The following is a 13,139-nucleotide window of genomic DNA, read 5'->3' on the forward strand; positions in this document are numbered from 1 at the left end:
CCTAACCCAACACCACCCACCAGCTTGAATAAAACACTATTCATTATGTCTGTGCAAAATGTTGGCAAAGCTGCTATTTATAAATGTAACAATGCTGTCAAATCATCAAAGCACTGTTGGTGTGAATGCTGGCAATGCATTTCAAGCAACAACTGTCAGACTGAAGTGTCTATTTTTTTTTTTCCTTTTTTATTATTATTATTTTTATTTTTTAATTAATTAATTAATTAATTAATTAATTTTATATTTTGGATTCCAGTCAAGTGCTTTAAATTGAAGTGAGCCTTCAGGACATAGATTGAGATGTATCCAGAATTTTAATGATCCCTATTTAATTGTTTAGTTGAGGAGAGCTCCCAGGTTTCCCAGTATCTGTCTCTCACTGACTCTCTCTCTCCTGTTCCCTGTCTTTGCCACTGTCTCTCTACAGCTCTTGTTACTAGATTTCTTTTTTCTTTCTTCTTTCTGCCTTATCTTTCCTCCTCACCAGCCTTCTTTATTTCTCCATTTTTTTTTTCCTTTTTCTAGTTGGAAAACACAAAAACATACTAACAAACACAAGCATACAAGCACACACACTGACCAGTATTCTTGTGTGTTTGTGTGTGTGTGTGTGTGTGTGTGTGTGTGTGTGTGCGTGTGTGTGTGTGCGTGCGTGTGTATGTGTGTGTTACAGGAATGTAAGCTCCGCAGGTGAGGAGGCAAGACGAAGGATGAGGGAGTGTGACGGCATGACAGATGCTCTGCTCTATGTCATCCAGACCTCTCTGGGCAGCAATGAGATCGACAGCAAGGTGTGTGTGTGTGTGTGTGTGCGTGTGCGTGTGCGTGTGTGTGTGTGTGTGTGTGTGTAAAAGGTTTTAGCTTGTGTTTGTGTAATGCACTCATTCATACTCTTGTCATTGTATCTTGTATCATTGTTCGTGGTACTAAAACTACAGAAATGAGTTATTCAGTTTCAGGCTTTCAGCAAATGTGAATTGTCAAACTAAATCAGGAAGCTGGGCTGCATTCCATATCTTTTAGACAAAATGGAAAAATCTTTCAACACACAGGAGATGACAAAAAACATCATCAGTGGCTAAACCTCATTTCACTGCCAGCAGTCACAAGGAAGCAAAATTAAATTTGAAGGAGCATTTAGTTCATCATCATGTTTTGTGTATAGCAAATTAAAGCCCTCATTTAAAAAGTCTTGCAGCACTTTAGCCAGTTTAGCTCTGCCAGTACTCAAAGAGGAGTGTATGTTCGCTTGGCGTGATATGTTTACATTGGTGTAAAGTGTATGTGTGAGTTCAGGGCACAGTATTTGTGGGCCAGTCAATACTACATAAACAGTTTTGTGGGTGGTTGACTTCTCAAGGTCTCCCTGTCTTTCAGCCTTTCTAAATGGCCATCCTTGATAACTGTTTAACCAACCCCCACTCTTATTTCAGACTGCAGTCACCATAGCAGCAAAAACTGATTGGCATATGGTCAGTGTTGCAATAGCAATCACGTTATCCATGTGCTTTTTTGCACTATGTATGCTTTATTTTCTTCTGTTGTACCCACCTGCTCTGCCCAGACTACTGTCTCTTCACAGTGTCTGCTCATCTAAGTTGGCAGGTTGATCGAATTTTCGAAAAATTGTAATTCCAACACTAGTCTCCCAAAACAAGAAAGCAGAAACAATTTCAAACTGAGGAAGTAATTTTACAATTGATTACCTATCAGTGATCTACCAGGTCAGATACCTATATAATTGTATCATGAGTCTCCGTTAGTGCTCTCACACAAATTCCTCTTGCCATAACTTTTAGTATTATTTAGGATTTGTGACTTGTGTCTTAGTTGTCTCCCCTCTGCCTGACAAAAATGCAATTGAGGAATATTCATTGAATGTAATGTGACAATTATGTTTTATAACCAATTGTCCCATTAAGCATAATCTACAGATTATTGCTTCAATGCTGTAAGGAATGGCACTGTGGCGAGGGTTAAAAGACATTTACATAGGTTTCACAGTATGTAATATCAAACAGCTAAGAGCCAATTAACTTAACAGATACATTAATTTAAAAATAATGGTGCAAAACCTAATAGACTTAGCATATAATTTTACATACACAGCCAATGCTGACTAATATATACTGATATTTAACAGCTTGCATTAATTGTAGTTGCTACTGCAGGCAGTAGTTTACTGCAAGTCCATTAAAGGAGTCTCACAGAGAAGCTAATACTAAAAGTGCAGTGAGGAACAACACGAGAAAAGGCTGTTTGGTTGTTTTGTAGATACTAATGCAGTTGTGAAGCTGCTGTCCTTTAAATGATCATGACCTCTGATCGTCCTGTAGAGATGAACAAATACTACTAATCACTCAAAATAAAAATGTCTTTTTATTCTCTGGACCATGCAGCCTGAAAGATTAGTGCACTGAATAAATATGAAAGAATAGGTCAAAATACAAAATGTCAGAGTAAATTGTAAATAAATTGTAACTTCTCCTATATTATTCTATAATAGCACAAAGAATTTCAGACCTGACTGCAGCTCACTGGTGTGAGACATTGTTTTGTTTGTTGCTTCTCTCGAGGCTGTTCAATTACTGCTTTGTTCGTTTTGTGTAAACCAATGGTCAGACAGACAGAAGATTGATGATTTGTCTTTTTAATTTCCACTCTGATGAATTCGATACTAAACATGCAAACACGCACATGCTGGTGCACACACAATAAAAATACACACTTAAGAATAGGCGACATGCACAAAAATGTTTTGCTCTGAAGAGGTGAGTTTGCCTCTACACTCAGTGCTAAATGGGGTGTGATAAAATATATTAGGCTTGTCATTTTTCCTCATTTATCAGTTTCTTCTGATCTCATTTCAAAGTCAAAGATAAAATACAGAAGCATCTTACCTATAAAAATATCTCTGTTCTTTCCTTTTTTTCTCACTTTGTCTCTCACTCTCTTCAAATGTCTGTCTCGTGGGTGGGGGTGGAAGGCCGATAGTGTTAAAGTGTGAGAGTGGGCGTTTTTTATTAGCATAGTTTAAATTTACATTCTGTTTACAATAGAGATTTCATTAAGTGGCATCAAACACAAATCTCCGACCTCAGCTTTCTCATTTTATTCATTTATATATCTCTTTCTTCCCCTCACCCAGCATTCATCCTGCTTGCCTTCAACTGTCATCTCTCTGGTATAACTCTTATTTCCAGACTGTAGAGAACTGTGTTTGCATCCTGAGAAATCTGTCGTACCGCTTGGCTGCTGAAACATCCCATGGCCAGCAGGGGGGTTTGGAGGAACTGGATGGCTTGCTTTGTGATGCCAATGGTCGTGATGGGGAGAGCTCTGGCTGCTGGGGCAAGAAAAAGAAGAAAAAGAAGGGAGGTGACCAGGTGAGGAAGAAGATATGGGCATGTGATACTTTTCTTTTCTTCTAGTTTTTGAACAACCAAAATAAAAGATTGTCTTAGTGCACCTCATGGCTCCATAACAGCTTTAGTGCGTTTTGACATAGATGTCAAGGAGCACTGCATATTCAGCGGTTTTAGTGTTTTATGGTTCTTAATTATGTAAACTCAGGACATATAAGTGGTATACAGTAGCTTCACAAAATACTCAGACCCCTTCACTTTTTCCAGGTTTATTGTGTTATAGATTTTATTTCAAACGCAGGTCAGAAAATAAAGTGTGTGCCCTATCTACACTCAACAACCCATAAAGGCAATAATGAGATATTTTTGCTTTTGATTTCTAACAAATTTGCTAATAGTTCTAAAGACTTATTTGGATTTTGGAAATATAAGTGCAGATGGCAGTTTTATGCATTCAGAATGAAATCTACCAGACAAGTGTGTGCAAAATGGCCTCTATTAGTTAAAGGAGACTTGGAAGATGATTGCATATAAAATAGTTTCCGAAAAAGCAAATACATTTCAAAATGGGCTTATCTGTAAAGAACTTTAGATGCATAAAAAGCAAATGCAGTGAACATTGTATGTTATATTTCTACATTATATTTAGTATATAGGATGTCTTCAGGCAAGTTTCTGACTTTGAAAGAGTTGATGCCTCTTGTAGTGCCTCAACACACTTCAAACTATAACAAGGCTTTGATTTTATGATCAGAGAATCTATGTATAGATAAAAACATGAACACATCCACACACACACTGTACAGCACATCTCTCAAGACACACACTAGCCTAGTTTACCTTGAGACAAGCTAGGAAGAGGAGAAGCAGCAGAGCAAAACCAAAAGGTCGATTGGGAAGAGGAAAACCGAGAACTGAAGAGAGAAAGATAGAAATAGAAAACAGGGAAGGAGAGGCAGGGAGGAAAGAAATGAAGAGTAAAAATTAAGATAGGTAGAGAGAAATAATCCACAGGAGAGAAAATTGGGACAAGATATGAATGATGAATTGCAAATAAAAAATAGGAAAGAATTATAAATAAAAGATGAGAGAAAATAGTTCAAGGCCATGTGAAAGGGGTGTTAGCATGTCATTTTGCAAAGAGGTTCAAACATCAAATAACTCCCATGTATTGGAGATGAGGAGGATGGAGATAAAGGGGAAAAGAAATATGGCCAAGGCAAAAGTAGGAGTTAAACATTATTTCTTTCTATCTTTTGTCCTATCACACATCTTTCGTCCATCACTTTGCCCTTCTAAATGGCAGGTTGACACAGAGTAGCTTTAACTGTGTTCTGACTTTTTAATTCATCAGTTTAAGGTGAAGATTTGGATTTGCCTTCAGACATGCAGTTATTCTGACATGATGCAAGACATGCTGTAAACACATGAAAATATACGACACACTGAACTTCAGATCTTTCTTCTATGAATATTACAAGTACTGAGGCGAACCAAATACCAAAAGTAAATGGGATTAGTAGGGAAACTGAATGAACAATGATACCTGCTCCTTCAAAATGTACTGGCTAGATATCTCACATGTAATTCAGCAGTCTGAAAATCTTTTTTTCAGCTTTTCCGGTGATTTCAGTTTTTACCTAATGCAGTAATATGCAGGCATATTCTGAGACAATGTGACAGCGCAGAGAGGCCAATCAAACACTGCTTTTCAGCTTGGGGTCAGATTATTTCTGAAGCAAATTACAAAATTGGAATTGAATAGAAAAATGTAATTGCCTAAAAGCAATTTAATGCTCAACTCTACTCGTTAATCAAAGTTAACATAAAAAAAACCCCTGATCTGTCTTCTCTCTTTCACAGTGGGATGGCTTGGGCCCCTTTCCAGACACCACAGAATCTCCCAAAGGGGTTCAGATGCTGTGGCATCCCACCATCGTCAAGCCCTATCTCACCCTGTTGTCTGAATGCTCAAATTCCGACACCCTGGAGGGAGCAGCAGGGGCTCTGCAGAACCTGGCGGCAGGAAGCTGGAAGGTACAGTTCAAATGCTTCGCACACATAAATATCATAACTGTGCTATGTGCTATGAAGAATTATATATCAGTTTCTACCATTAAGACTGGTGTGTTGAACTGTACACTGGACATGTAAACTGTACATGTAAATTACACTGCACTGACAGTTAAATATTCTTAAGGTCTTCTGCCTCGTTGTCTTTAGTAGATACCATCCATTTGGCATCGATTTGTAGAAAAGTTATGTGGTAAGGATAGATGCTCAGTGAGAGCTGAAATGTAAATCTGTAAAAATGCTTTGTAAGTTTTGCTGAAGTTTTGATGAAAGAGTGATCAAGAACCCACACTGTGCTTGAGAGGTGGGTGGTGTGTGTATCAGATTTCTGTCTTGGTGAGAGCTGCCATAGGTCGATGAAGACAGAGAGGGAGGAGGAGGAAACAATGGGGGCAGGTGGTCATCAGGAAATTACATTTTCTATTGTGGGGCCTCATTGTACGTGTGTGTGCGTGCGTGTGTGTGTGTGTGTGTGTGTGAGTGTGTTTTGTTGTGTGTCCTATTAGCGCTCTCTACCAGGCTTTGACAATAAAACTACTAATATTTCCTGAAGAAGCTGTGCTGGTAAACTGCTGGCACACTTTACATTCTGACTGCTAAGTTCTTAAGACATGTGATCAATTCCCTCCAAGCGTGAATTATTTCCTAAAATGATCATATGAAGCACAGTTTGCCCATTTTGCCCATTGTTCTCTAAGAAAAAACAGTAACCTTTAACTTTAACATAGCTCTGCCCTTAAGTGGTAAATTATTAATAGAAGCTTTCAGCTTCATATTTACTGATCCTAAATTCGTGGGTGCTGTTAGCACCTCCTGGTCTTGTACAGTTGGCCCGTGAGGCAGCACTGCCAGAACTGTTTAGGGTCAAGAGGATCCATTTTTAAGTAACCATAATAGTTATTGAGAGAGAAGAGCATGGTCTCCAAGCTCAAAACTCTTCTCTCTGGACATATAATTCTGCCTTTTACATTTTATCACTTGTGAGTCTGGTTTATGCCTCAGCAGCTCTCACATTGTCCCTGAATGCAACATCTCCTACTTGACCTTGTCCATTATGCTCTGCTTGTATCCTTTTCTTACCACATCTGCTTTATTCACAGTTGGTCTCCGATTAGAAAAAATGAAAGGGAGTCAATATAGTGACAATAAGAAAGTGGAATGCAGAGCATGCATGGCCTGAGAATCAGATTGGCGAGCCAAACAAGCATAATGTCATTAGCGAGTAATGAGGATAGTATTGTTATTGTTGCAATGCCCTGTATTTTGTTTGCCATGGTCTGTGGGCACAAATGTAATTGCTGTCTTAAATGGATGCCTTGCATCCACCTTATCTTCAAGAAGTACAGTGTTATCACGCTCACTGCAGATTATCAACAAAACTAGTTTAAACTGCTTTTGTAAAAATGGTCATTTTCTGCTATTGTAATCCTACAATCCTTATGCCGCCATCACAAATGCACCATGGGAGTGTTTCAACTATTTTTCAATGGATTCATTTTTTCTTGTTTACATTATGTTATGGTTTGATGTTTATTTTGAATTGCTGTGTGTAGGGCCTTACCTTTAAATACACCCCTCTCCCTCGCTGGACAGTTTTTGGTCTAACTATTTTTCCTCTGCTTTCTGTGTGTCAGTGGTCGGTGTATATCCGGGCTGCTGTCCGTAAGGAGAAAGGACTTCCCATTCTGGTGGAGTTACTGAGAATAGACAACGACAAGGTGGTGTGTGCCGTGGCCACTGCTCTCCGAAATATGGCCCTGGACATCAGAAACAAGGAGCTTATTGGTGAGTACTAATACAGTTTTTTTTTTTTTTTAGATTTAGTCACTGAATGGATCACATGCATTTAAATCTCTTTGACCTCATAAATCTAGAGATACAGTATGTAGTGGTATGTTCCGATACCGTCACTGTTATTTGCTATTCCCGCCTGTAGTCAGATCTATCTCTAGTATGCTTGTTGGTGAAAGGTGCTGACTCACCCGGCATGGCCTGTGTTTGAGTCTTATGTTATTGATTTATTATTTATTAATTTATTAGTATACACACAAACCCTGTGATGGACTGGTGACCTGTCCAGGGTGTACCCCTGCCTTCCACCTGAAGGAGAGCTGGGATAGGCTCCAGCAGATCCCTGTGACCCTGGTTAGGAAAAAGTGGGTATACATAATGGATGGATGGATAGTATATTCAAACTAAGATACAAGGAGCTGAAATTGTAATGCAACATTCTCATTACATGCTGAAGTGGCCCAAATTTGTTTTTGTTCTTTCCCCTCTACTTCCCCAGATCTGATCTTTTCATGTAAGAGTGAACAAACAATCAGACCTGGGTCTCTTGCATATGATTCTAGATCAGATTCAAATCTCTGACCATGCTTGTCAGAAAGGTCAGATAGGAATTCATGTGTTTCTTTTTGACATCTGACTCATTTGCACATCCTCATACGTCCTGTCATCATCATGTGTTGCTGGTCTATTCTTGCAGTGGCCTCATGTTCCAGTGAAATCTGTGCATGCATAGCAGTTTAGGATGATCACATGATTGAATACAATTTAATGTGAACGTAGTTGAAGTGAGGCTTTACAGATGTGATTTGCTGTAAAATAATAGTGTTCTCCAACTCCTACTTATTGCTACTGATGGTGAGTGTCATGGTTGTGAAAAATATAACAGCTTGTTATTTATCTATGTATGTCAACAGGGAAACACAGGGGAAAGGGAAATAAACTGATAGTTAATATGTATTTAGGAGAGCAGGACTGAAGTAGGAGTGAAAGAGATACTGTAGCAGAAGCAATGATCAGCTTGAACAGAGCTTTGATAACCAACACCAGTCACATCTAGGGGCTATGGATCTCGAGTTAACCTTGTGTGTCCCCAGCTGCATGAGTACAGACCTCTTACAACCAGTCAAAAGCTTGGACTCAGCTTGTCATCTTTTCAAATTATTTTTTATATTTTCTATTAACACATAAAACATTTAAATAACATGTGGAATTAAACAGAATATTTTGGCTTCTTTCAAATTAGGTACTGTTTGCCTTGGGGACAGCTTTATATGCTATTGGCACTGCCATGAATGGTTTCATGAATTAGTCACCTGAAATGGTTTTCAGTTAACATGTTTGCCTTTTCAGTAGTTAATTGGTTGAATTTCTTTCCATCTTAATGTGTTTGCAACTGTCACTTGTGTTGTGTACTCAATTATGTAAAGAGAAACAACGGTCCATGGTTAATTTGGAACATGAAGGTCAGTTTAAATAATTTCAAAAAAGTCTCCTAAAAAAAAAAAAGGTGAAAAAATCATCATGAAATTACAGTCAGACGAACAAAGAAGAGCAAGACATCCATCTGCTGCAGAGCAACGTCATTAGATATACCAGGCATTTAACAGCATCTTAAAATTTGAATCTACATGCTTCTTAGATTGAAAGAGACTGTGTAACTCTGTCCTTCATGGTTGAATTGCTGCACAGAAACTAGCAAGTACTGAGCCGCATCAACTCAAGCAAATTTCTTACTGGGGAATTTTAGTGGTTCCTCTGCTACAGACCAGGTAGAGGTAACAGTGCACAATGTAAATTGGTGTTGATTTCAATAAAATATAGCAGAGCTTTAACTGCTAAAAGTTCAGGTTTTTAATCTGGAAATCTTTAAAATATTTTGTAATTGACTGAAAGAATCTATCCTGTTAAAAAACAAGTTTATTATGGTTATTATGGCTGACAGGATAAGGTGTTACAGTCCGGTGACCTGTATTTAATGAAGTAATTCTTAAACAAGGAAAGGGCTAAGTTAGGTGACATAGTGTAGAAGGAGGAGATTGGGATGGATGGACTGGTCTGAAAATACAGAATTATCCCATGGGAAATCAATGTTTCATTCTTGTGTTGTTTTTTTATGACTGTGTTTCTCATTCTTACTGTACACCCTCTGAAAACAAAGGTTATTCTGAAACTTTAAACACGTTTTTCTAAACCTAACCAAGTTTTGAGTTTCTGTGCCTAAGTCTAATGAAACTGTGATGGCCACTTAAATCCGTGTCTTTCTGACTGCTTCCATGACAACAGTACAGTTGCTGGTGGTTTGTTGTTAGCATGACAACAACAGAGGGTCATATTGGTCATATTATAAGGTAGGACAAACGACATCTTGTTCTTTAGGTCAGAGGACTTGTTGGGTGAAAGTATTGGAGCTAACTAGTGTACATTTGCTGCTAGATTTGAAGGATGACAAAGAAGAGAGTTTTGGAAAGACAAGTAGACACTAATAAATGTCTGCTCCATGTAAACAAAAGGGAAAACACAAAGGCATATATATGTATATATGTATATATGCATAATATTTACTTATTTAGAAGGAAATTCTGTTGGCATTTCATTTGACTATCCATGTAACTTATTCAGTAGCAAGACATCAAGGTTCAAGTGTTAGAAGATGAGACATACATAATATAGCTAGATAGAGAAAACACTGCAGATCATCATTCTATTTATAATAACTGTGTCTGGACCATCAGGGATTACATATAAAGCTGGGCAAGAAAATAGTGATTTTGAGGTATATTGTTTTTGTTAAATGCGGTTAACTGTATCTAATTACTGTGACACAGACATTTTGTGTTTCAGTTTTATTCAGTCCTCCCCAACCAGATTAAATTGCCTTAAGCCATTTGAGCTTTGAGTGTCAAAACAACTCCTGAACTGGCCAGTCACATTTTTAAGACTAACATGTTAGTGAACAATTTTCAGTGTAGTGTTTGCTTGCTTAAGGCTATTTTTGTCCACAACTGTATGTACGCATTGAAACACACCTATGTGGCAAAGGGGTTAATGGGTAGGTGAAAGTTGCAGATGGTCCATTGCACACACCTCCCAAATCTAAACTGTGTGCTCTGCACACTGATTGGTTGATCCGACTTCCTGATGGGAGGTGAGAGAAGGGGGGAATGGGGCAGCAAGAGCAGAGCTTTACCGACAAAGTGAGGAAATATGAACATATATTCCTCATCATTATTTCACAAAGAAAATGGTCTTACTCACTGAGCTCCACTTCCTGCCGTCTTCTGCATTTTATGGACTTTGTTATTTGTCCCCTATCCAGTGGTACAAATTTAAATGCAACAGCTATGCAACGCTCTCTGAACCACAGACACGTTTGAGTACATCTTTTGGTCTTAAAGATATTTTTAACTGATTGTCATAGTTTTACAGACTTGCAAATAAAAATAATGAGCAAAGGCAAAGTTGACATTGAGCTAGTCCTGTTTAGTTAAATCAGTTGCAGTTTCCCTTCCTTTCAATAGAACTGAGCTAGCCAACAGTCATTGAGACAAAGACGGTCAGTCAGTAACATACAGTGGCAGAGAGAGAGAAAGTCTCAGAGATGCAAAGAGAAAACAGAGAGGATGATAAACATCAGACGGATATGTGGAGGTTGAGTCTTTGCTCCTGACATGGTGTGAGATGATAACCTACATGTCAACAGAAAAGAGGTATAGGCCTATCTACTCCTAAGAGGCAAGCCTCACTCGCTCAGATTTTCAAGCTACAGTATATTTACTACATTGACTCTAACCTGTGAGTCAGACACCTTCTTTTTTACACCCCATACTTCTGTACAACAATTTAACCTGAAACAGCAAAGCAATTTCATAAAGTTGTTTGTGGATTTGTGTTTATGTAAGGTCAGAGTTACATGTTGCATGGCAAAACTAGAGAAAATCAGCAAAAAAACAAATGTTTGTCTCATAAAATTCATACAGTAGTGTGTCATAAGCTGTTAGTGCTGGTAAATTTGGCAGCATCACCATGGGTGAACAGTTTTCATGAGAGCTTAGCAGAATGAGCTGAGATGAGAATTGTCTTTTGCACACAGTCAGCCTCAGAGTGTCAAATCCTCTAGAAAGCACTGTATGATTGGATGGCAGTGAGTCAAGCCAGAGGGAAGGGGGACAAAGAAGCAAGAGAATAACAAGGCTAGAGAAGGATAGAAGAAGAAAGCAGAGGCTAACCCAGGCTACAGAGACTCACTATAGTGGAAGAAGATGACACAGGAGACCAAAACAGAGAGCACTTACACCTATCGACCTAATCACATACATATCTTTATATGTCAGTCCCTCTCTAATGTGATTTTTTGGCAATCTGATGTCTTTGAGAATCATTCTTCTCATTTGTCAGTGTTTTTGCCTGTGTAGCAATAAAGTCCCATTCACTGCTACACTGTCAGTTTCATTCTTTTCCATTTACTTACAGATGGTACACAAGAATTTTATATATTAAATATATATATATATATATATATTGTTTTGTTTGTTTGTTTTTTGTTATAATCATATAAATCACTAATTAAGAAATCAAATCATTAGCTGTGTTGGTGCTGCCATTCAACACAGTTCTCTTTACAAATGTAATACACTACCTAATTAATTAATGAGATACAATCATATACCCAAATCCTTAGCCTTATAAGGAAGACATACACAAGGTCTTAATTTTAGAAACAAACACTGTGTAATAGGTTGGTATATGCTATATATGCATAAATTTGCTACAGTCCTGTACAACTATATTTTTTACCTGTAGCTATTGAAATTCAGGCTTCAGTTGTTTGGCTGGTGTGAGCATACATTCAGCTTTAGCATCACTCTGGGTCCAGGGGTCTTTAATAAATAGCTGTCATTATATTCTCTTGGCAGGTGCTTGGAGATGTTTGATGTGTTTACAGCAGTGGATAGTTGCTTCTGGCCTGGACTCTTTACCATCACATTTTTGCCCTTTTGCACAACTAATTTGAAGCAATATCTCCGCTGCTCAGAAGAATCACAGAAATTGGTTTAGCTTGACATAGAGACTGTTTAAAAGCCATTCTACATGCCAGATTTGCAAGCTACCTGCCTGTATTTGACCTCCCACATCATGTTTGATCAGCTGGGTCTCTTGGTGGATAGAAGCTTCTCTGTTACACTTGAATAATATCAAATGAAAACACCTCTGGAGTATTGATAACACACTTTTTCTGATTGTGTTACTGCTTGCCATTGAGTCTGGTTAAGTCTACAAGCAACAAAATCAATGAATGTATTGACAATAACATTTTGAATGTGGCAAATAATGTTGTTTTGTGAAAGTCAAAAGCAAATGTTAAAGTTCAAAGAAGCATAAAAATAAAAGTCATATTAACACCATTGGATCAGTGCATAATGGTGAAATGATGTTCCAAGCTATTAAGAAAAATAATACTACATTTTCATGTTCCTACATTCTTAACCCCTTTTCTCATTTAGTTGTGCTCCTTTTTTTTTCTTTCTTCTCCTGTTCTCATCCATTTATCCCACACCATGTCTCCCTTGCTGTCTCCTCCTGGTGTTGTTTCAGACATGAACTCACCTCACTTCACCTTCCGTCTCCTGCTCTTTGTGTCTCGCATTGATGACATCAGTGCTGGGGAGTGTTACTGTGGAAACTGAAGTACTGCGCCACAGGGATGTCACTAAACCTTGATTATGTGAAATGTGTGTGTATGTGTGAGTGTGTGCTCATTAAAACTGAGCGACTGTTATACGCAGATGCAAATGAGCGAGACAGGCCTCCTGTAAAAAACAAGTCCATATGCACTTTGTGCCAGCCAGTTATAATGACCAACAGTAACATGTCATAGTATTTGACCTTTCGGCAATTGTAGTAATGATG

General features: G+C 38.2%; 1 protein-coding gene across 7 annotated transcripts in view; it reads left to right on the forward strand.

Annotated features, from left to right (window-relative positions):
* ctnnd2a (catenin (cadherin-associated protein), delta 2a) overlaps positions 1–13,139 on the forward strand; it is a 258,555-nt gene that overhangs the window by 205,568 nt on the left and 39,848 nt on the right. For all 7 annotated transcript variants that reach the window (XR_003294714.2, XR_003294713.2, XM_026291760.2 and 4 more), the window contains 4 exons: positions 677–794; positions 3,207–3,389; positions 5,232–5,405; positions 7,076–7,226. Coding sequence is in view for 5 of the 7 variants with exons in the window: in XM_026291760.2 (XP_026147545.1) it covers positions 677–794; positions 3,207–3,389; positions 5,232–5,405; positions 7,076–7,226 (626 nt within the window). In the remaining 2 variants the exon portion in view is untranslated. The remainder of the gene's footprint in view (positions 1–676; positions 795–3,206; positions 3,390–5,231; positions 5,406–7,075; positions 7,227–13,139) is intronic.

Source organism: Mastacembelus armatus, chromosome 20 (genome assembly GCF_900324485.2).
Source record: "Mastacembelus armatus chromosome 20, fMasArm1.2, whole genome shotgun sequence".
Lineage (NCBI taxonomy): Eukaryota > Metazoa > Chordata > Actinopteri > Synbranchiformes > Mastacembelidae > Mastacembelus > Mastacembelus armatus.